This window comes from Emydura macquarii, unplaced genomic scaffold (genome assembly GCF_026122565.2).
Source record: "Emydura macquarii macquarii isolate MOO-44397 ecotype Brisbane River unplaced genomic scaffold, CSIRO-AGI_Emac_v2 contig_2422, whole genome shotgun sequence".
In the NCBI taxonomy this organism is placed as follows: domain Eukaryota; kingdom Metazoa; phylum Chordata; order Testudines; family Chelidae; genus Emydura; species Emydura macquarii.
In genome coordinates, this window is record NW_027132559.1 from 39,163,263 (window position 1) to 39,188,937 (window position 25,675).

Consider the following 25,675-nt stretch of genomic DNA (forward strand, 5'->3'; position numbering starts at 1 on the left):
GAGAAAATACTTTGTTATTTTTCAGGAAACATATTCAGGAAAAATGTGAGTGAGTGATTCATGTTGGTAATAGCCATTTTTTCCCTGCTCTCAAATTGTCCCCATAGTCCCTGTTTCAGTTTTTTGGAAACCAGATCTTACACAGCTTTCTGCCAATTCTCAATTTCTGCTGAAAATAACTGACTTGAATATGATAGGCAATAGCACAAACTGGTTGTTCCTGAACAGCTCATTGCAAAAGTATGCCAAATGCTTATAATGTTGTACATAGGCAATGGGCAAGCTTTATTCAATAATATGGGCCTTCAATGAGTAAGTTAAGAGTCCCATGCCTCTTAGATTTACTGATAATAACTTAACTGTCAGTTTAACATTGTATTTAGTCTTCAGTGAACCACGATCATGAAAACTAGCCAAGATAAATAATACACATTGATAAACTTATGTTAAGTTGTTGGGCCAAGTTGTGTTTTCATTTAGTCCAGCTTTACACAATTGTTCATTGAAAATTTGGCCTAATAACTGCAGCACTCTCCAGATAGGATAAAATACGAATTGATCTGCAGTCCACTGGAGTCCTTTTGGGTACTCTGTCCAAGAACAAAACTCTTCCAAGTTCTTGAATAGAAAGCTGGGAAAAGGATTGAAGACAAAATCACCTTTTCCACTATATCTCACTTAATTTTCTTAGTCAGTTTCCCTTTGCAAACTTTGATAGTTTTGAAGTCAACTTCAACTTTATTTGCCCTGTAGAGACTTCACTATCCTTTATAAAAACTTATGAAATTCAATTTTAATAGTATTAATAGTATTAATTTTTAATAGTATTTTTTAAAATTCAGGTTATCTCCTTGCAGTTACCTAAACTGTCTGATTTCATGCCTGAACCAGTATCCATTGAAATCCATATAAATACACCTATTCAATCAATGAGAATTAGATTGGGCCCATAATGGATTTAGATTCTCTTATAATTAGACCTGCTTTTTCCACCTCCCTGAGCTGCAGCTAATAAGACCTTCCATTAGGTTTAAGAGACAAATTATTTGTGTAAATATAACTCAAATATGGTGTTAGTCATCAAGGGCCTTATTCAAAGGAAGTCAGTGGGAGACTTCCCATGGACTTTATTGGGCTTTAGAGAAAACCTTGGTATAATTGAGTGAATCTTGCAAAATAGTAGTGCTCACTAGCCCAAATCAAGATCAGACTCCATTGTGCTATGTGCTGTACAAAAACATATATGAAGATTTAATCTGTGTGGCAAAGACATTCCTATCTAAACATACAAGGCAGAAAAGAGGTGGGTGGACAGAAAAGTTACATCATTTGTCTGAGTTCAACGTGTTCATGTTGTTTCTGTTTGCTTTGCACAATCATTAGTGCACTGCAAGCAGATTTTTCTTCATACAAATGTTTGGAGAATGGCTGTTCCAGGGCTTAAATTCTCACCCATATTTCCTGGAGCTTCAGCCCCAGGAGGCACGCTGGGGCTCGGGGCTTCTGCCCCTAACGGCTCCAGTTGATTTAAGCCTTGGCTGTTCTACCATGTGCCTACCTGTGTCCATATGTGAACAAGAGTATTCATGTGCAAACATCAAAAGGGGTCACACCTGCTTATAAAATTTGTCATCCACCATCAAGAAACAGAAGGAAGACTTTGTTACCAATTACATGCCATGAATAAGAAAAAGACAAAGTCATAGCTATAGCGTACATTTACATGAAGTAATTGAATAAGTTCCCATCCTGCAAATACTTATGCATGAGCTTAACTTTTAGCGACTTCTTGGTCCCATTGACTTCACAGACAAATTTCAATTGTAAAGGTTTCTGTTCTCAAAGCAGATAATGAGTCGTATTCATTATGCTACATATACTATAGCTGAGGTAGTCAGATATACTGGTGTTCTACTCACCAGGGTAACTATGTGGATAAGTGTGTACAGATGGGTATGGGGGTCTACTTAAAGCATGTTCACCTAAAGTAGTTGCTAAATACATTTTTAAAGTCCTCCTTTAAATTTCAATATTCATTGTATGTACTATAGGCATGAATAGCAATAAGACAAAACAGATTATATGGGGCAGATCCATGTAATTATGAAGTATTATGCAGAGGGTGTAAATTGCCATAGTTTCATCGACTACAATGGAGCTATGACAATTTATACCAGTTGAAGATCTGGCACAATGTTCTTTGGGGTAGGACGATCTTTTCCCTTGTTTGTACAATCCCAAATGCACTCTCGGTGCTCATTAAAATAAAGGATTGATGATAATATTTCCTTTACATCTCATAAAATTATTTTTGGTTGGTTTGTTTTTCCCTCCATATCTTTATACTGAATGCATTCCTCGGTATCCCCAGCCCTGGCTTTGAATGACTATTCAGATTTTCTCATGATATATTGCTTGGAATAAATGATTTTGTATAACATGATCTCCCCCTGCCCTCTTTAACTCCACTCCTTTTTGGACAGGTGGATGAACTGTATATAATACAATAGCGAGAGTCCTGTGGCACCTTAAAGACTAACAAATTTATTTGGGCATAAGCTTTGCTGGGCAGAAACCCACTTCATCAGGTGTTGTGGATTTCTGCCCATGAAAGCTTATGCCTAAATAAATTTGTTATTCTTTAAGGTGCCACAGGGTTCTTGGTGTTTTGCTAAAAACAGACTAATACGGCTACCCCTCTGGAACTGTATATAATACAGTACATTGCTGTAGCAAGCAGTACTGCTTTAAGTACAAGTCACTATCCTTCAGTGACTGGGGAAGTATCCTTTCTGATAATTAGTCAGCATTAAAGTAGATGGAGTAACATGGGATCTTGAAAGCTTGTATGTTTGGTTTCCAGTTGTTGCAATAAAGGTTATTCTCTCAAGAAAGTACACGAGTTAAACTTCATGGCCCTACATCCCAGAGCAAAAATAAACCCCCTATTCATTACTAAGAGAAATTGCTTAGCATTACTTACTGTATGTGGGCATTGTTAGGAAAACACTAGCATGCATCACATGTCGAAACCAGAAATAAGCAATTATAAAACCAATTAGATTCAGATGTATTAAACCAATGGATCAATTTTACTTCTATGCTAGAGACCTCGGTTTTGACAAACATGAAAAAATTATATTTAGGCTGATGTTATCATAGCTGTGTTTTCCTGCTATTCTCTTGGCTTTTGCAATGTCTCCTTTTTAATATTGCGTAAGTTATATGTGGAGTTGATATCTATGTGATAAATTACAGAGCTATGTGATACATTTTTTATGATGTTCCTATGACTACCTCATCTGACTTCTGCTCACCCAAATCCATCCACTACTCTCAAAACTTATTCTAACACTTATTTAATCCCTAAGCAGCTTCAAACAAATACCATTTTAAAAAAACGATCTGCCACACAAGTAGTTCCTCTTCTTCTCTCAAATGTGGAATTTCTCCCCAAAAATTACTCCTTCCTGAGGCCCAGGAAAAATAAGAGTTCAGCTTTGGAGTGGGAACAGTTTTTCCACATTTGGAGGAAGAAGAAAGACACGTCACCTCCTCATAGATGGTGTGTGTATATAATATTTGGAATGTGTGTGTGCATATTTACACATACAGACACACACCCACACACATATATATACGTATATATACGTATACAATATGTACATAATGCTCATGTGTATGTAATACGTATGTATCACTTCTTAAGCTGTCACATGAATAGGCCACTATGCAACTCACTGAAACATTTATTATGATATTTATGATATTTATTATGAAGGACGCTATCAAAATCTGATATTCAGCTAATTTGTTACCAGCAATACTAGTTCATTTTGCATTTCAAAACCCCACTGCATTCCTAATATTTTAGTTTTTCTCCTCAATGTTAAAAAAAACAATTGAAATATTCCCACTATTAAGAATGAAGTATATCAGTAGCACATACAACAATGCTGTAGGTGTAAATACCTAAATAGATAGTAGCTTTGAATGCAAAGAATTAATGTGTTAATGACACTGTTGCATGGGATTTCATTCCAGTTTAGCATTAGTTACTAGACACTGCAGACTTACCCAGCCCTGAGCAATGAGTTTGAATCCTTTGTTAGTTATATACAAATGAAAGCTGGATAAATTCTCAATATTCTTAGTACGAAAATTTCATTTGTTTTGTATATAAATATGTACATCCTATTTTCTGCTTAAAGGCCCAAATTACCCAATTACACATTTTGGAGCTCCATGAACTTCAGTGATGTTTTATCAGCTTTCATTTGGAGCAGAATTTGGCCTAATGTATTTAAAGCTATAGAAAATGTGGAATAGTTAACATAAAAGGGCAGGTAGCAAGCAGCTTGGTAGCATTGAAGTCAGGTCTGTCTACTGGCTCACAGCTCAAGTTTTACTTCTGTGTCTTAAAGACCATGAGACATATTTTGATCTCAGTTACAGTGGCATAATTCTAGGACTATTCCACTACATCAAAAGTGTTGCTTTGGATTTACACCAGTGTAACTGAGATCAGAATATGGACCAAAATATGCTTTGTCCTACACCCGGGTTATCCCTGTTCTCCCTTTGCTAGAACTTAGCCCTGGACTAAATAGGCACATTTCCCAAGAATATCAATGGAAACTACACCTGCTGAGGCGAACCAGCATGCAAAGCAGGACAGAATGTTGTCCTTTTCCTTGTGCACCTCATGCTGTTTTCACTTACGCTGTTTTCTAAAAGCAGGAAGGGAGTCAGAAAAGCAGAAATGTTCAGTCACAATTCAACAAATGGTTTAAGCACGTGCATAAATGTTTTACTGAAGCAGGATGGAATTGTTCACATGTTTAAGCCCTTTCCTGAATCAGGACCATATGTTTGAATTTATCAGCACTTTGTAAGCCAGAAATATATATGAAACTGGAGATGAGGTTCAAAATGGAACCACAAATTCAAATACCTCTGAGTTTGAAGCAGGGGGATGTTAGAAACCTGGATCCAAATAAGTAACAATAACTGAACTGTAGCGGTGTCAATTACAAAAGTTCACATCAGTAGAGAGTGAGCCATTTTCAGCCATTGACTTCACTAACACTGTGTTGACATAAGAAAGGTGAGAATTTGGGTCCTGTGAACTAAATCCTCATCCTGGGCCCAATTCTGACATCCTTACATAAATTGAATAGTTCCATTAACAGTGATCTAGCCCAAATTCAGAATGAAAAGGAAAAACGTTGAACAGGGTAAAAATTAACTCTACGAATATTTTAAAGAAATTAAAGGCCAGAAAGGACAATTATATCATCTATTCTGAGCTCTTAAATTACTATGTTATGTAAATAAATTCTTACAATCAATCAGCCAAATATAACTATTATTTAGGAGCCTTTTGAAGACACAAAGTGAAAAAAATAGGTTTGTAAAGCAAAAAACAATTTATAAAATATGTTAACACAGTCCATAAAAATTGGAGTACCCCATTTCTTCTATTTAATAATTGTATATGAATCTGATACTGCTTTTAGAATTAAAATAGCTAAAAGTAGTGAAAATTATCTTTGTAACAAAGATGTTGTGGTAAAGAGAAGAATGAAATTCTTAAAATTGTTGTTTGTCAGAATAAAAATAAAGACAGTCGTTTTAGAGACAATATTTAAAATGAGATGCTTGAAACAGCAGTAATTGGAATGTACTTGTGACTTATTGCACAGGTCTAGAAAACTTTCTAAAACAAAAGATAATTCATCATTCTAATCTTGGATAGGAGACTTATGCTGGTATTCTAACATAAACTAATAGATTAGCATTTTTACTGTGTCAAAACAATTGATGAGGACTATTATTAAGTATGGCTTACAGCCAGAGTATGAAGGATAACACATCCAACATCACAGAGCCACCATTCCCAGGACATCGGGGGCATGGAATATGCCTGTAATCTGAAGACCATATTCTGTCCTGGACTCACATCATCATGAAAGATTTCAGTAAAATCCTGTGGGCAGAGGGGTTTTACTGGGTACTGTTTGGTGGAGGTGTGTGTGTCTGTTTCTGGGAGAGAATCAGGAGAAACAGCTGAAAACCAAAGATACAGCTAGAACAAGCACTGGGAATGTGCTTCTGAGAAAAGCCTAAAGAGAGAGCTTCTGCGCTAAGTGCTGGCTTGAAAGAGGCTTGGAACTGCCCAAAGAAACTGTCTCCTGCTGTTTGATTCATGCTGTATTCAGGGAAACAAGATTTTGTACATTCTTTGTAAATAAACGGGATTTCATCAGAGAAACACCTGACTCCAGTATCAAATTCTCCTCCTAACCAAAACAAACCATTAGACCCCAAAATTTGACTAACTGCTGGGGTCAAAAAGGGGTAACATAAATATATAGTGTGCCCCTCTGTTATCAAGGGTTTGGATTAATCCAACGGTTAAGGTCAACAAAATGCCAGTTTTTGCTTGTGCTACTGTTGAATTGTACCCTGAAAAATCATTATACATTCCTTCCTTTGATTTAATTCCCCATAATTTAATGAAACCATGCTATAGAATCAAAGCAATACATTGATATACAAATTTCTAAGGGGTAAACCTTGGAGTGGATGAAAGCTTTCTGTGTGAAATGTTCTCGTTGATCTAGAGTCTTATATAACCCTTCTTTGTTATTGTTTTAATCCATTAAGTGTATTGAAAGAGGAGCACTGTAACTTGTTGGCTGCCAGAAATATTAATAAACCTTTTTCTAATACAGAGTGAAAGATAACTTTTAGCGACCCTTCTCTATTAAGCCTCCTGCACAAAAAAGGTACAAACAAAAGAATCAAAATAAATGGTGCATTTAGGCTCTATAAGAAAAATGCTGCCACAATATAAGCAGGGAGGTTATACATAGACTTTTCAATAGTGAATACTAAATTAAGGGTGGAATGTGTTTATAAATAATTTATCATCATGTTAGAAGAATTGAACCTGCAAAATCAATTGCCTTTCCAGTGGTCCCTAGAAGACAGGCTATACAGTCACTTCAAGACTGACAGGATAAATATTCCTTTCTTTGGTCTTATTTCACCTGTCTAGGAACAGTCAAACCACAGCCTCCAATGTGCAGCGCTGACCAGTTCCCTTGTGTGTACGTACAGCAGTGTGTACTTCTTGCTGAAAAATGTAATGGGGTGGAGAACTGTATGGATGGAACTGATGAAATGAATTGTCCTGCTGAGATTCCTACCACTGCTTCTCCATGGCTTTGCAAAGAAACAGAGTTCCTGTGTGTGAAGAAAGGTTGTATCCCATCACTCTTGAGATGTGACGGAGTGCCTGACTGCCAGTTTAATGAAGATGAAACTGACTGTCGTAAGTTACTTTTAGTGATGTAGTTATACCCATGTTAATTTACTTTCATAAAATGACAAAGTACAAAAGAACTATACTAAAAAATGTCAAAATCTAGTGAATATAGTATGATTCCTCAGCCAAGAACATAACATTGCTTTTGTATCTGCATATCATATATGATAATTTGGGATAAGCCTAACTCTTTTATCATTTTATCTTCATGTAGTTATGCCCTGTTTTTCCAGTTTGTTAACATGGTAGCTTCTTAGGGAGTTTGCACAGCAATTATGTCAGACCATTAATCTGAATGGTAAACAGCAGGTACTTTAATAGGAGAGACTAGAGTGACACTTGTGTTGTGGTAGCTAAGCATCCAAGAAATCCAAAACCTGTTGTCATAGTCATTATCTAGCCTGGAATTTAGGTGTATATGCAGAAGAAATATTTTGATAAAAGCCAAGCACAATAATGCTAACCTGTTTGTGAGTCACCCTAGGTTCAATTTCTGATGTGACAATACTCCAATGTTACTGGCGACACATTATGTAGCTCATGAGAAGGTGTAGAAGTTTTACCCGATTTCCTTGTTGACACCTCCCACCACTAATCAGAGGCAAGTAATGAGTTGAGGAACAAATGCCCAATCCATTTCTTGAGCAGAATGCAGGAAAACTATAAGAACAATTGAATGCGACATAAAAGGGAAGGAAGAGACCTGTGGAAAGGGAGCATTCCAAACCTACTCCTCCTCATTCTCCACATTTCTGTCCCCATGGTCAGGTCCATGGAGAATGGGGATCATGGATCAAGTAAAGGACTAGTGGGGTAGAGCAGGGACCCTGATGTTTCATCCTTCACCCCCATGGTATCTTCCATTTCTTTCGTGGTAGGATCCAGATCCCCTTGACAGCTAGGTAGTGTTTGCTCTGGAGGTCCTGGATGATGCCTCCTAACTCTTTTTTGAGGAGGGATGCTGCTCCTGTCTGGTGTCACAAGCAGGTACATCTAGTGTTTCTAAGGCTACGGCAGAAGTAGCAGTATTGGAGTCCATGTCCTCCATTGTAGCTGCCTCAAGGTGTGCGAGGAAATTCCCAACAGGAAGTGTGATGGTAGAACTGAGAAAGGGACAACAACCTTTCCAGAAGGATGATCTATAGAGAAGAAAAGACTGGGAGGGTGCGGTGGGACTTGGCAGGGAAGAGATACTGTACAGAGAAAACTGAGAGAAGATAGAGAACTTCTGTGCAAGAATCTCAAAAAAGAGACAGCCAGTGCGTGGTACAGTAACAGTGTTAATTAAACTGAGTGGCTGAAACAGCAGCCTAGGAGGTTGTCAATTTATAAGTTTCAATAAGGAGGAGGAGATCCGCCCTTAATCAGAACTACTGGTGATGGGGCTGGTGTTAAACAAAGAGCAATTATGAATGGGCATCCAGAATTGGATAGCTATTCTAAGGGAATTCTGAGTCAACATGGGTAGTTCACATACTGGAAATGGACCATGAAGAGATTTTCTTTACTATGTTAAGGCATATAAAAGACTATTATTTTGCTAATCAAGTAAGGAGGGCAGCCCATAATACTGTGCTGCTCCAGAGAGTAACTTTAGTGACAAATGCTTTTAAGTGACTATATTATATTTCTGTTAATATACATAATTGAAAGCATTTCTGCTTTTGTTCTTAGATCATCCAGCTGCGTTGCCTCTCGTGTATTTACAATATGACAAATTCAAAGCTTTGCAGTTCTGCCTGTTCAATGTTCAAGAGAACACTCCTGACCTTACTAGAGTTTCAAAAGCAAGTCTGTTGCTGTAGTAGCCGCAATCCTAGCTCCATAGGGGAGAATGAAAGCATGAGGGACTTGGAACTACAACTCCCATGAGGCAGCACAGAGTTCAGGCAGACACAAAGATTAATACCACCCAACCCAAAATGTTTCATTCCAAATTGACCACCTGAAACCAAATGTTTCATTTCAGAATAAAAACAAATATTTCAATATCAGATTTTCCTGCTGGATGGAAATTCCATTTTTCAGTCATCTCCATTAATAAATGTTATCCAGACAGACAAATAATCACATACTGTATCTAACACAATCAACTACTGTGCTCATACAAGAAGTGTTCAGCAGTTGATTTTACAAACTATGTGGCAGAATTTTCCTGTGAATCTAAGCTGAAAATTGAGCTGTGTGTTTGTGGAAAATTCTAAAATTGAATCAATGAAAGCACATGCTCCAGGAGGTTTCTGCCTTTAGACCTCTACCTACTTCAACGGCTCTGAGGTCTTGCTGTGTCAAAAATCCCTGCTTTCAATTCTCAGCCCCCTCCATTTGCCATCGGCCTGTCCCCTACCTTTTCTAGATTATCTCATTATGTCCTCAGATGTTAACTCCAGTCCACCAGGCCAACTGTGTGCATTTAGGAACACGTCTCCCACTAGTTCCAATGCTCTTGAAATATTACTTCAGGACCCTTCAATCCTAAAGCCACACCTTGGGAGGGAGGCAAAATAATTCAAAGCACAAACAACTCCATTCAGAGATCTTAAACCCAAGAATTTTAGATGAGTGGGAAACTTACTCAAACCTATTATCACATCCCTACTCCAAACATTTTATAGTTTTGTCCCTACAAGATGGTAGCTAACAATATAACACTGCCAGCAGCAGCTGACATTCCCTCTCTCAAGATCATGATTGAGCTGCTGGTTGGTGATGCTTTGGAACTGAACTGCAGGGTGGTTAATACTGTGCAGACATTTTTCTCTTTACTGTTGCTATGCCATGAAGGCTTTGCAGCATTCATCTTCTCTTGCTGTCTACTTTCGACATGTCAGATACCATGAACATTTGTCAGCAGAGGAAAATCAGACAGGGGAAAAGGGAACACCTACCTTACAAACTCAGTTTACTTTATTGGAATTTTTGTGTGTTCTGTAAAATAATAGAGTGCTGTGCTAGTAATCACACTCTGTATCTAATATAATTATAATACAGATCAGATGCTATTTTCTTAGAAGATTTTGTGAAATCAAAATTTGAATTTTTCTTCCTAAGCATATATGAACACAGCAGAGAACAGTTAAGGTTTGATGACTAGCAGGGTAATTCTTTTAGCTTAGATCATTTTTAACAATAATAAATATTTTTTTCTGCTCCACCACTGTCCAATAAGCAACCATAGTTCTGTCTCTTTAATTGAATTTTCTTTGCTACTCTTTTTAAAGACTTCACCCAAAGCACTGAAGTCGATGGAAAGACTCCCATCAATTTCAGTAGGCATTGGATCAGGCCCTAAAAGAACAGTAGGAGAGGTCTCCTTTAATTTCATGTGCACCATTTCCCTTACAATTTCATTTACCTGTGTGTATGAACAGAAAACCACAAACTGCTCATCCTGTTTCAGAGTCCTAGATTGTATCAAGTGATAACATCATCTCCCAGGATGAAGACAGGTTGGCAAAATGTGTTCTGTAGAGATAAAGTATAAATCCTGAAAGAGGCCATAGCAAAGAAAAACAAACAAAAATGCATTAGTCACATCTCTTCTATAACCACCATTACCACCACAAAAATGTTGCCATGTATGATTTAAGGATGTATGAAGAAAGAGGGATCCTGCAGAGGTCATTGAACAATTTGCTTGTGCAGTGTTGTGTTAATGTTGTATTATACCTATTAATACGGTGGATTTTATTCCTTGCTGCTCTTTACAACTGAAGTTATGTTGCCTTTACAAATGCTCTGCTTAGCTAGACCTTCTCTCACTCCCAATTTAGTAAAGGGTTCTTTATCTCACCACTTTTTTTTTTTTTTTTTTTGTAAATTGCATAATCTAAAATGGAAAGGGTATAAAATCAACATATAAAGGCCCGTGGGGTATATACATTATTTTCCACATGCCCCAACAGAATCTGACTTAAGTGCTAACAGTAATGAATAAGAAATGATTTCTCAGTTCTTTACAGTGAAATAAAATGGATCTGTGATGTGCACCTATAAACTTCCAAAGACATACTAAATGTTAAAATTGGACATTTTCAAAAAGGGTGTGATCTTACTTCCTTTTCTACAGGCTTAATTTGCACCTGCAGAATTAATTGTGGGTGCAAATTTGAGTATTTGTGCCCATTTGCATCATATGGATTCGGCATCTGTGTTTAAAATACATGGTGGTCTCTCACGACAGTAGATTACAACTCTGCTGGAGCACATTATAGTTGTGTGAATGACAGAGTGTATTGATTGTGTCCAAAGCATTAATGCAATGTTAAAGTAGAAATATCAATGTTAAAATTCAGAAAATTCTAAAACTTAGTTACTGTTGCATTGTTAGCTCAGCCACATTGCGTTTCTTAATACCCACTGCAGTGGTGCAATGCAGTCATGAAGCAAATCCACTCTTTGGAAGGAGCCACTCAAACAAATTTTTCACCACCCTACCCAGTGCAAGGAGGTGGGGAAGTGGTCAAGTAGGGAGAAAAGGGCATGTCCAGGGCATCTCTCTGCCCCAGAAATCCCCAGTTAGTGAAACAGTCCTTGGATCTAATGACAGGCAGCACAAAGTAGAGTAGCAGCCCAAAGACGTCTCTTTTTTACCCTATGGTATCAGTCTAGTGGACAGCCAGTCCCAAGATTGAAAATAGAAGTGGCCACATTTGTCTCCCCAACACAGACTGTGCTGAGCCCCGCTTAAATGTAGGCCAGGTACAGGGTTCCAGTGTTTATCATGGTATGCATTAAACAACATAAGCAATACTATGTGTATCCTTACCTGGAGTATCTTTAAAATAGGTGTGTAAGAAAAATCAGATATAAAAGGTCTAAGGGATATAAGTGAAATTGCTGAGGTTAAAGGCTTGACTTTTTAAAATGTCAAATTCTCAGGGCTGTATGCAATTTTTGCATGCAATTAGTGCTTACTGCAGCTAAATGCTCAAACTGGTAATGACACAAGTTACATGATCCATATGATGAATTGAAAAGGAGGAAAGCTGGCCAAGATTTCCTAAAGTGACTAGTAATTTTGTATATATTTATAGTCCTTTGTAAATTGTCAGTGTGTTAGATTTATGGGCCTGATCCTGAAAATCTTTGCTGATAGGAGTCTACTTGTTGTCTGAGATACTGCCTGCATTAGCAAGAGTTAGCAGGATCTGATGTGATGTTTGAATTGCAAGGGTGAAGTGCATTATTTTATATTCAGCATTTTCTCTTGGCTCTGTGTAATACAGTAATTTAGACTCCTTAAAATATTCCTGAATTCCCTCGTGCTTGTTATAAATCTAAAATCCGGGCCAATTCTGCTCAGTACCCCGGTGATATGTCTAACTAATGTGAAAATAGAGTGTTACTCCAGGTTTACGCAAGTGTAATGAAGAGAAGAATTTAGCTCACAGTCCCTTAAACCAAGATGTTCAGAAATAATGGCTCAGGGGCAGTGCAACAGAACATTTCATTAGCTAGAATGTTTCTCAAAGTGACAAAAAGTTGTTAGATTCTGGGAGAGAATGCAGAGCCACTGGGTACATCCTATAGATCATTGATGCCATAATGAATTACCTGGAGGCTTATGTGATTCTGTCAAGATTTCCCCTCTATAATTCCTTTAGACAGTTTAGAGAATATAACTGAATGCTGCAGCATGACAAAAGTCCATAGGTTTAGATTTTTAATGTATCCTTTCTCCCCTTTTATTACATCAACCATATAGAGTATTTAGCTTCTAGCAACAAAATGGGACTATATTTACAGCAAAATTCTGTTCTATGTTTAAAAATTAATTAAATTATTTTTATAACTGAGTTATCTAGGCAGGTTGATTATTTTTTTTGACATCTCACTGTGGATTTCCATTGAGCATTGCACCTTACTCCACTAACAACATATCAACTGTAGCCCCCCCTAGCATTTTAACATGATTCGGCAACCTAAGCTGTCCTTTTTAACTGTCTAAGTTGTACACCTCTGAAAATGGAAGTTTATAATGGAAATGCTGATACATGTTTATGTACTCCAACACAAATAAACTGCTATAGTTTTCCAGTAGTGTTTTATCAGTGAGTAAAGGAAATGTCTCTGACTATGTCATCTTGTTACTTTGTTCCAGCCACAAAGGACTGCTTCAATGGTTCATTGTTGTGTGCATCAACTAATACATGTATTCCAGTCTCCCAGCGCTGTGATGGGCTAGCAGACTGCTTTGATTTCAGTCTTGATGAATCCAGCTGTTCAGGTAGTCAGTTTCACATCAAAATATCCTTTCAACAGAAATATATATTTTTTTATTTAGCGTGCAGATGGTGCACAAAATTGACTGAATTCATCCTGCTGAAACTCAGTCAGATTACACCATGGATGAATTTGAGCCATTATGTTGTTATTATGGAAAGTATAGTGGAACAAAGAATGAAAACATTTTGATTGGTAGAAGTGGGGTATTTCTTGGTATATATATATATAAGATGATAGTAAAATCTCCATCCTGCAAACACATAGGTATGTGCCTGATTTTAATTATATGAGTAGTCCCAATAAAGTGAATTGAACATTTGGAGGCCCCTGGAATTTCTCATGTGTTTAAAGTTAAGCAAAATACACATGCAGGACTGGGGCCTAAAACAGGAAATAGAGAATGCATCTTAGCCTAATAAAAATATTGCAACGCTTGATATTTTTAGTACAACAGGAAAATGATGGGTAAAAGTAAAAATAGGAACTGCTAATAAGAAAGCATCTTTATAACACATATTCTGTTATAATATACAAAATGTTTAACTCATCCACATGGCTGTACCTGGATGGTAATATGAAGCATGCACTGACTTCTGGGGAAGAATATGAGAGCAGAATTTAGACCAGAAATACAGTTTATATTACTATATTATTAATATAAAATGCTTGGTAAATAGATATTGTAATCCATCTTTGGTAAATTTTTTATGTTTTGAGTGAATGTTATAAATGCAAGGGAGTATTCAGTATCTAGATAAATGTAGAGGATTGTGAGAAGGAAAACATAAAGCAGTAAATTCAAATAGTGGTTAAAAAGGGCCTCCAACTGCTTTTCAAGTAGCATATCTTTTCAGTAATTTGCTTCCCGCTCTGTCTTCCTGGAAATGCAGGTATCTGCATGGAATAACTAATCTGATACTTTTTTTTGTTATGTCTCCAGCAAACAGCCCATAGTACTACTTTTATCTGAATATATGCAGCAGTGAATTTGGCCGAACATTTCCCCCATTTTGGAAGATGGCTCAAATCCTGTAGTCAACAAGGCACCACATAGGTCTTGGAATGTGGCCATGCCCATGCAAGATCAGGGTGATAGGGGTTTTTTAGTAACTTGCTCAGTCTCATAAAATTACAATTCTGTTATCTGAACAATGACTTGCTTATCGTTCAGACCACGCCATATGGTTTCTATTGTCATTTTGGGATACATTTTCTAAGCAATGAGCCATGGCCACTGATGTTAATGGAAGTTCTGTCAGTAAGAGCTGAATCCGGCAAACTTCAATGGAATTAGTCACAGTGTGTGAAGTGAAGCGCATGTATAAATCTTTGCAGGATCAGGGCCTTAGGCAGGCATGAAATTTTACTCAGATAAGGAAGTCCACAGAATTCATTGTTCATATCTGTAAGTAATAATTTTGCCTCTGATTCTGCAGAATTTAGTCACAGACATGACTTTACTCCAGAGACTACTCCATTTTAGTTGTTTAGACTGCTCACTTAAGTAAAGTTATGCATGTGCCTAGAGTTGCGAGATAGTAGCGTAAATTGTTTTACTGCTATAGATATGTCCATGGGTATAAGTTCCAGCAGACTGTTTTGAAAGTTTAGAGGAGTATGTACTGCTCTGCTGTAATTATAGAACCTTAATGTGGGGGAATTTTCAGTGGTAATAAAATAGTAAATAAAACTAGACAGAGATTCATTGTAACTGGAAAAGGAACTAATAACAAACATTTGTTAAAAAAATATTTTGTTACTTTCAAAACTTTTGGGTTTTGTTTTTGTTTTATTTGGGGCTTTTTTGGTGAATGAAGATTTTATTAAATTAAATATGTAAATGTTAAAATATATGTGAACTTAGGTTGATCTCATGTCCACCAAATGCCCAAGTTGTGCCAAAAGCCAGAAACAACATTTGCCTTGGCATATCTTTCTTCTAAAACATCTTGCTCTGTTAAGACTGATTTTCCTTGAGCCATATGAACATATAGCTATGAGCAATCTTTAATGAGAAGACTGGTCACCCAGCAGATGGTGAGCATCTGCTCTTATCTCATCCTTACATTTAAACTACTACTAAGAATATCAAACAAAGGCACTAAATCAATCTAGGAAGTTCAGCGCTCTACACTGACTCTTTTCTCTATTGTATGGTGTTGGGAATCTTCATATTTAATGTCTGAAATTTCCAGTTAATAACAGAAGCCCCACTACTAGAGTCGTGTAAAATTCAACCTGAGAAATCAGTAGGGCCCTAATCCAGCAAAGCACAGCGGTTACTTTAAGCACATGAATAGTCTTATTGACGTTGGTGGAGATACTAATGTGCTTAGATAGGCACGTGACCAAGTACATTACTGAACTACCAGCCTACAGTGCTGGTGTTCAGAAAGGCTCAGCACCCAAAACACCAGATATACTAAATGGGAGCTGTGGGTATTCAGCACCTCTGAAAGTCAGGTTGTAGAAAATATGATGTAGGAAAATATCTTGCATTGGCAGGAGGAACAGACCAATTTCTGTTACATCTTCTTTAATCTGATTATCTCTGTTTACTTATATTTTCCTAGATTGTCCAGAAGGATACTGCAAAAACGGAGGAATTTGTATCATCAAAGAAGCTGTTCCTTTATGCCAGTAAGGTTCACTCTCTTATTCTTTTGGAAGAGTTGATTTTGTTCCCTACAGTTAGAAATGACAGCCAATGGAAATGTATTTCTGAAGAGTAAATTTGTACTCTGTGAGTTTGCACTATTCTCATTTACAATAGCTGAGTGAATAAGAGACCAACAAATCATGAGGCTGTTTTGAAAAGAATATTAGCTAACAAGCAGAATTTTCCATGACTTTCATCTGTCCTGCAGCAGTTAGGACAGCCTGTTTTTTCAACCGCTAGCGTTTCCTCTGTCTCATATTGCATCAGCATTTAAAAGAACAGATTGTTATGAAAAATAATGCCTTGTTTACAGCAGACATATTGTGTATCTCAGGAAAGATTAGACGCAGGCCATGTTCCCAGCGCCACATTAATTTGTGATGTATCTCTGGCATAACATTACTTATTGTACATATGTCAGATGCTGCTTTTCCACTTACATCAAACAAAGGGTTAAGTGCATTTAGGAATGTTGCAGTGCAAACCAGAGGAGCAAATTGTGAATGGCCTCCCAACTTCTAAAAACCAATCACTTTTTATTTGTCATGAGCAGTGATTTTCTGTATTTTCAGCATAGCTGGACCATCAGATAACCAAAGAGGTATTAACAAGTAGATTAATATGTCTACAGTATTAAGGGAGAGTGATTTTGGGGTAGCTGCTTACACTAGTGGGCATAAACGATCAAGCCCTCTAATCATGGTGAAAGTTGAGGATGGCTTTACCTGTTTGGTTCCCCTTCCTAAGTCTCTCTCATGGGTGAATGCAAGAGAAGAATCAAGAACATGGTGTTTCTAATTTTTAAAAGGGGCTTCAATCTGCCTTCCATTTGACATCATCAAACTTAGGGTATGTCTACACTGCAGAGTGAAGTCGATTTACTTTAAATCAACTTTCACCTGCCAAATTATAGAAGTTGCAGGAGCATGATCACACCGCGCCCCTTGCGTCGGACTCTTTCGTCCCCACTTGCCACCCTTGGGTCGACGATCAAAGCAATGCACCGTGGGTAGCTATCCCACAGTGCAACTAGCTGCAGAGGCTTTTGGGAAGCTCGTTGTCCTCTCATGATGCAATGTCCTCCCTCCCCCTCCCTTCTTGTCTCAAAAAAACTGCAAATGCTTTTTCGTGCCATTTTTCTATGCCATGTGCACGTCGTTGCCGGAGAGGCATGGAGCCCACTCAGCTCTGCACTATCACTGTGAGCATCACAGATACCTCACGGCCTATCCTGCAGTTTTTTCAAAGGCAAGAGAGGGGCTGCAGCACGGAAAATAGCGATGTTACTGAGGCCACCCTGCTACATGCCATAGAGCAAAACAATTCCCGTTTGCTGCAGGCTGTTACACATCATCTTCAGTCCGTGGAGCGCTGGATCTGGTCCCGGGAAACAAGCACAGACAGGTGGGATCGCATTGTTATGAAGGTGTGGGATGATGAGCAGTGGCTGCAGAACTTTCATATGTGAAAGGCCACTTTCTTTGAACTTTTCATGGAGCTCTCCCCAGCCCTGAAGTGCATGAATACTCACTTGAGACCAGCTCTGAGAGTGCAGAAGCGAGTGGCCATCACTCTGTGGAAGCTGGCAACCCCAGACTGCTACCAGTCAGTTAGGAATCAATTCGGAGTCGGTAAATCCACCATTGGAGCTGCTGTGATGCAAGTGTGCAGGGCCGTTAATAGACTTCTGCTACAAAGTGTAGTGACTTTAGGAAACATGCAGGACATACTGGATGGGTTTGCTGCAATGGGGTTCCCAAACTGTGGAGGGGGCAGTAGGTGGCACGCATATCCCTATTCTAGCACCTGACCAGCTTGCCACAGAGTACATAAACTTGAAGGGATACTTCTTGATGATGTTGCAGGCCCTTGTGAATCACAAGGGACGTTTCACTGACATCAGTGTGGGGTGCTCAGGAAAGGTGCATGACATGCGCATCTTTAGGAACTATGGTCTGTTCAATAAGATGCAAGCGGACGCTTTCTTCCCTGACCAAAAATAAATATTGGGGATGTTGAAATGCCAATAGTGATTCTGGGGGATCCTGCCTACCCCTTGCTCCCTTGGCTAATGAAGCACCTGGACAACGAGAAGGAACGTTTCAATAACATGCTCAGCAAGTGCAGAATGGTGGTGGAATGTGAATTAGAGCGTTTAAAGGTCAGATGGAGATGTCAACTCACTAGGCTTGACATCAGTGAAAAGAACATCCCATCAGTTATATCTGCATGCTGTGTGCTCCATAATTTGTGTGAAACAAAGGGTGAAAAATTCCCCCAGGATTGGGCTGTGGAGTCTGATAGGGTGGCCACAAATTTTGAGCAGCCAGATTCCAGCGCTACACTCAGAGCCAAGCATGGAGCGCTTCGCCTATGGTAAGGATTGAAAAACTGGTTTTGCATTGAACCGCAGTAATGTATGCTTGTGTTGTGCCTTTCTCTTTCCCATCCCCCCATCCTCGCACTGGTGGCTTCCTCCCCTTCTTTCCCCACACAAGCTGCGAATGAATAAAAATAGATGTTTTTTAAAGCTGAAAATTTTTATTTGTGATCCGTTTCAATGGTGGAAAAGGAGGATAAGTTAACATTGTAAAGTGTCATTGTGCAAGCAACTGTGGTTGCATGCATTTCTTAAAGGGCCATCGTGTCTTTCTGCTCACCTCCACTGATGTGGAATGCAGCACATACTGCACCCTGCTCAGTCTCCTCCTAGAGCGCTTGGGGTGGGGACTGATAACAAAGTGGTAGGCAGTGGGGGCATTTTGGATGGGCTGCAGAGGGACTCTGTCCTGCCACTGCTCTTCCTGGAGCTCTACCAGACGCCTAAGCATGTCAGACTGATCCCTCATAATATGCAACATCTCCTGTTGCGTATCACGCTCCTGCTCCTGTGCTGATCTTCTGTGTTCCATGTCCATGTCTACTTTTTCAGACAAGGATATCCTCCAGGCTCTGAGCTCTGTAACAAACATGGAGCCATTCATTAGTTTGCTAAATATGTCATCCCGCTTTTATTTTTCCTACTTCCTAAGCTGGGAAAGTCTTTCAGCAGGAGTTCTGCAAGGTGGGCTGAAAGCTGAAGTGTAGATTGTAAGAAAAGCAAGGCACAAAGTTGTCATTGTTAGCTGACCCAAAGTAGTAAAAGAAATGTTACAATGTAAAAAGAACTCCCCTTCATGTTCACAAGGCTAAGCCAGACCCACATTCCAATCTGTAAGTAGTGGATGGGTTGGTCTGGCGTTAGAGACATGGTAAGCAAGGGGCCCTTGCATCCATTATGAAGAGGTTTAATTAGCACCCCAATCCACACTGGAGAAAGGAGAGGGATCACCGGGCTCCCATGTAACATCCTAAGGACCAGTTTGGGAGGAGGTGGGCAAAACAGATTCGAGGACGCTGCGGGTGAAGTGTAGCAGCAGAAAACATAGGGCAACCAGTGTTCCAACCCATAATGCCCATAGCAACAATACCAGTACTAGGAATTGACCTGGGAAGGCACACAGGGACACTGGCCACAGCAGAGAAATAATACGGAGTGACTATATTGGTCAGGTATTTTAAACTTACGCCATCTTCCCTAGATTACCATGTGTGATATCAGTCTCCTGAGGGTAATGAAGGCAGAAAGGGAAGATTTCCTGCAAGCATCGGGGTACAGGCCTTGCTGCTATGCTGTGTTCTGCGATGATGCCTGTTCATTTAATAGCAGATTGGCAGGGTAAAGTCTCCTACCGTGTCGTAAGAAATAAGTCTGACCTCCACAGAATCCTTCTGCAAAGGTTTACAGATTACTTACATGAAAGTTTCCTTGAGATATCCACAAAGGATTCCCAGAGCATACCTCTGTACAGAAATAGTCTGTTCTGGGAGTAACTTTCCACTGAAATTTGGCAACACCCAGCAAGCCCATCCCCTCAAAAACACAAACTCCTTTTAAGAAGCTGGACTGGGGACATAACTGCAAAAATTAGATTTGCCCTATACAATCACCAGATGTGCCTTCCCCAGCATCTCGATCAGTCCCGCTGTCCTGTGTGTGGCAGGGCTGATCTGGGGTAACAAACAGGTCCTGGCTGTCAGGGAGAATGGATACCCTGATCTCCTACACCCTGCTTTCCTCATCCTCTTCATCCACAGAATCCTCCTCATTCCTTCTGGACTGGTATTCTTAGGAAGTATGGATGCTGCATGGTGGCACAGTGGTGGGGTCCCCACTGAGAACTGAACGCAGCTCCTCATAAAAACGGCATGTTTTGGGCGAGGAGCCAGAACAGCTGTTATTTTCCCTAGTTTTCTGATAAGCCTGCCTCAGCTCTTTGATCTTAATGCAGCACTGTTGCATGTCCCTGTTGTGCCCCTTCTCCAACATGCCGCAAGATATCTTCTCGTAGATATCTAAATTTCTTTTGCTGGCTCAGAGCTGAGCCAGAACAGACTCTTCGCCCCACAGACAGATGAGATCCAAGACCTCTGGTCGACTCCATGCTGGAGCATGTTTGGGCCATGCAGTCGCCAAGGGTCAGCTACAAAACTGTCTCCATGCTGTCCAAACTGGAAATGGTCATTCAAAATTTCCCGGGGCTTAAGGGGAGGAGCTATTTCCTGTTTACGTGGCCACATTACAGCAGAATGCGAATATCCAGAGTGGTCACAACAGAGCATTATGGGATACCTCCCAGAGGCCAATGGCATCGATTTACATTTCACTCTGCCTACACAGACTCAAATGCGTCCCATGGAATTCCACTTCAGCGCTACACCACTTGCAGAGGTGGTTTTATTGTCAACTTTTACCACAATTTAGATAGGTGGAACTTACATGCCAGTGGAGACGCATACTTTAGGGGGTCGACGTAAGTGATGTTACTTTGACCTCCATTGCCAGTGAAGACCAGGCATTAGAGTATCAAACTACAGTTGCTGCATCCCTTCGATAACTTCAGCCAAAAGGTTGCTAGGAATCTGAAGGTTTATTTTTAGTACTTCAATCTCTATCGTGGGGATAATAGGAAGACAAGGTAGAAAAAATCCTGTAGTAGGCACAAGTCTCAATCAGTTTTCAGTATCTGTTTGATGTCTGGAGCACAGTGTTGGCAAATGTGGATCCTGCCATTCAGTTCATGTTGCTGAATGTAAATTAATTAGTTTATAAATCATAAAAAGTAGTAACTTTAATTAAGGGAGAAATTAAGGATGACACTGCAGGGCCTATATTGACGTAGTGGTCTCCAGCCAGATTCACAATTAAACGTGGAACAATGGTAGATTGCAGCTTTGATGGGGCTGTACTATTTGCACCTGACCTGTATGTAAGTCAACTGACTTGTGTGTGAATCCTGAGCTAGGGCTTGTTTTAGTGTGCATGTGACTCCTGTGCCCCCACATTCCTACTTGACCTGATTAAGTTCCTGTCTGTAGTGGATGTGCAACTGAATGCCTAATTTACTGATTACCGTGGTTGTACATGCAAATCAGGTAACTGTGTGCAATGCTGACCGTAATTATTTGCTTGCACGGTGACCTGCACAATCTTGTTAATTACATATGCAAATTAAATACATAATTGTGTATGCAAAATGCATGTACAATTGTGTGTTTCACTTGCTTTAAAATTAGGCCTCAAATCAGACCACTTTCATGGGAAATTTTGCACAGAAATGTTGACGATAACATGCGCACACTGAAAATGTGTGGCTCATACTCTACTGAAGTGGGAAAGCATGGGAAAGTCTAGAAAACTGGGAAAGTGTCAAAATGAAAGCTGGGGGCAAGAGAAAATTTTCTCATCAGATTGATTATATACAGTTTTAACTCTAATACTAGCAAAACAGAATTTACAGTACGGTACATTCACATTTAATACATACCACTGCTCACATTTAATAAATTCAATCCACTACTTTCTCTTCCCTCTATTGAGAGCAGACACTGGGTATATAGTACACCAAATTTAGGATCAACTACATCTGCCCACTATAAAAGAGAACAAAAGGCATGCTTTTATTAGTGCTGGAATTGTAAGAAGAGTCTATTGTTAAGTAGAAAATGTAATTACATCCCCTGCCCTGTAGTTAAACAAATGTGTTAGAAATATATCTTCGTTAAACAGTTTTTCAATTATACTGAATATGTAAAATCTAGCCAATTGCGCGATAGAGATTATAATTTCAAGGAAACATTATACACAGATAATTAATTGAGATTATATTTGTACCTGTGTCTCAGAAAATGTTGGTTTTACCCAGGATATTGAAATCAGGGTTTGATTTTGTTTTACTAGATTGAAATAAGAAAGATGCCTTTTTCTTTTTATTGTACAGAGGGGAACTGAGATTACAGGGTTATAATTGATTCAGAAGAGACTTTTAACTATTTCTTCTTAGAAATGCTAGCTGGCCTCAAATTTTTACTCATCACTCTTAAGAGACACAAATATTACTGACATAAATAATCTGTTTTAATGCACAATCCAAGTGGCTTATTGCCTGTAGCATAACAGTGTTTAGCAGTATTGCATGAAAAGACAAAAGTGGAACTTTTTAGTAGTTAGACCTTTTCTCTGTGTTTGATCTGGTCTCTCAAATTCTAAATCCTGTAATAGGGCAGGAATTTGTACTTAGAAACCCTAGAATCCCACCAAGAGTTCTGATGCCATAATACATTGGATTTTTGGTACTAAATAAAAGCCAATATATAAACACTTGCTAACATAAGTGGCTGTCCAAAGCTGACTTGTATTTACACACAATGGTTCAATGTTTGAGGGTTACATAAATGTTGTATAAGTGGGTATAACATGCATGCTGAAAGCATGGGTGGGCATGTAGCAGGAAAAACAACCAAGTGTAGGTTATACAGAAATCAGCATCTCCCCTGTTAGAAGCATTATTGTCTATTTTTTTAAAACTACAAGAGTGGGAATAAGGAGATCTAGGTTTGATTCCCAGCTCCATCAATGACTCACCCACCAGTGACTTCAGGTGAACCTCTTAATTTCCTTATACCTCAGTGTCCACATCCATCAAATGGGGATAAAACTTACTGTACCCGTCTTTGTAAGCCATTTTAAGATCCTTTGATGAAAAATGCTATTTTAAATGTCTAATCATTTAATTATTATTTTAATTAGTTATAATCTCAATATAAACAAATGTGTTATGTACTGTATTATGTTTATGACCATAACTAGATACGTTACAGTAAACAAAATGAAAAATTGTTGCCAATAATTGCTGTAAATAAATTTGCTTCTGTCTCTACGAGTTCCACCCTTTATGGCTTATTAAGGAAAAGTCAAAGTGAAAAATACATCTTGCACTGCAGGTAGCAATGCATGAATGCTCATGTTGGCATCCACAATAATTAGAGGTGCAAAAATGTAGGCACAGTTATTTGTAAATACAAAATTTTGTCCTAAAAAATAAAGGCCATTTTAAAACATCTGGGACTTAATTTTTACAGTAAACAAGATTTGGGAGCTGTTGTTGCATGGGCAAATTCATTAATAAGAGACATTGTTCAGGTGGAATCTCCATGTATCACAGTGATACTTAATGTATAGCTCACTAACTTTTTATATGGCCACAATAAGAGTTGCACTCAAATTGTAAACTGACTTTTTTCCTGCTGAATTCACCTGAACTACTCTGAAAGAAGCTACAACTCTTTGAGACCGATGTTGAAAGCTGTTCTCAGTCAGTTGCTCAGTGCTTACATTAGAGCAGGAGGCCTTATAACTTTAAACCAACAAGGAATCAGAAATATAAATTTCTCCCAGCAGGTTTCTCATCAATTACATTTAAAAAAATAATTTCACTTTGTGATTGGACACCTCCCTGGGGTGGAGGGGTGGGGGGGGGAGAGATATGCCTGAACTATATATTTCCGCTACTTTTTCACATGGTGTTTGCAAAAAAAGCTGTCAAACTGATCTTCAGCACAAGAGAGACACTTCTCTTCAAAAGCATTATTGGCCTGATAGACAATCCAAGACAGTGGTTTCCAACCTTTCTGAGTGAAACCCACACTAGTTAACACTAGGTAAAACACATGTTCCCCGCCCCATCCCTCACCGGCCATAAACACATATAATCCCTATAAACACATATAGTGATAATAATAATAATACTAAGTTACATAAATAATAATAAATTACTTTTACCTGAGTAAGACGCTAAGCCTTCCCTGGTGCAGCCGCCACTGCATGTCCTGTGTGCCCCCGTCTCTCATGGACAGAGGGTAATGGAGGTGGGCCCTAGCAGGTTGGCCAGGGCTGTTCCAGACCTTTACTACTGTGGGGTTGCTTCTCTCTGGCCGGATGCCCGGCCGGTGCAGGGCTGGAGGGCCTGCTTCTCCGCTCCAGCCAGGGCCTGCTGCTCCTTGGGGGGGGCTGCTGCTCCCTTGGGGGGCCTGCTTCTTCATTCTGTCTGGTGCGGAGCTCGAGGCTGCTGCACCTGGCACAGAGCTTGGGGGGTTAAAGGACCTCAATATTACTGAAGCCTCATGGAGCCCCTGTAATCTTTGGTACCCACCCCAAGGGGTTCCCACACCCCAGGTTGAGAACTGTTGATTCAAGGTGTGGGCTGTTTTGACCTAGCTACAGCTGTGGAAGAAGCTTTGGTGTTGATTCTGCACTTCCTTGCACTTTGTGTAGTCACTTATACCTGCACAAATTGATGTAAAATGCTTCCATTCTGATTTGTTTACATACTCTTTGCACAGCTGGAAATGAGTACACAAGTTGCAGGTTAGGACCTGCATTTATGTGAATAAGCTTGTTTATGTGCAGGCACATACATATATTTGTTTGTGATTATGAATTTTCACATTGGAGTGGTATCCCAGCTATCTTATAGTCATTGTCTTTCTGGATCTGGGAGTGAGGGGGTTAGGAGCAGAAGCTGGTTTTAAAAACTAAAAACAAAGGAACTGTTTGATCATCAGGTACACTGCTGAGAAAGAGTTTCAAGCAGTGTTTGCTCCTATACCAGAGAAGTCACTTTCTTGGAGAAATTTAGCTCAGGTTCTAGCACTAGCATGGAGGCTGGAATATGACTGAGACATCTGAGAAGAAAGACTAGGAGCTTCGTTTTAGCCATTATTAGGAGTTCCGTTTAGCAGGATAAAATGAACCCTTTAGAAGCAATGTCTTGTTTTGAGTTAGAGAAAATGAAACTTATGTACCAGTTGCACAATGCTTGTTTGAGTTTAGAAATACAGAGAAGAATAGAATAGTTGAAAAGACAGGTAGTATTGAGATTTGGCTTTTGGGAATGAAGAAGATAAGAGCATATTTGTATGAAGACATCCATACGCAGATACATATATAGTGCAGAGAAGTTCAGTTTGGTATCTTTCCATTATATTAGCCATCGTCTAGTTGAAAAGATTTTCATAAAAACAAGAGTAATAAGGAGAATGGATCTCGCAGTGAGTTAGAGAAAATGAAACTTATG

General features: G+C 39.1%; 1 protein-coding gene across 2 annotated transcripts in view; it reads left to right on the forward strand.

Annotated features, from left to right (window-relative positions):
• Window positions 1-25,675, forward strand: part of LOC137162471 (MAM and LDL-receptor class A domain-containing protein 1-like) — a 320,533-nt gene that overhangs the window by 253,516 nt on the left and 41,342 nt on the right. For both annotated transcript variants that reach the window (XM_067562330.1, XM_067562331.1), the window contains 3 exons: window positions 7,064-7,339; window positions 13,437-13,562; window positions 16,135-16,201. In XM_067562330.1, coding sequence (XP_067418431.1) covers window positions 7,064-7,339; window positions 13,437-13,562; window positions 16,135-16,201 — 469 coding nt within the window. The remainder of the gene's footprint in view (window positions 1-7,063; window positions 7,340-13,436; window positions 13,563-16,134; window positions 16,202-25,675) is intronic.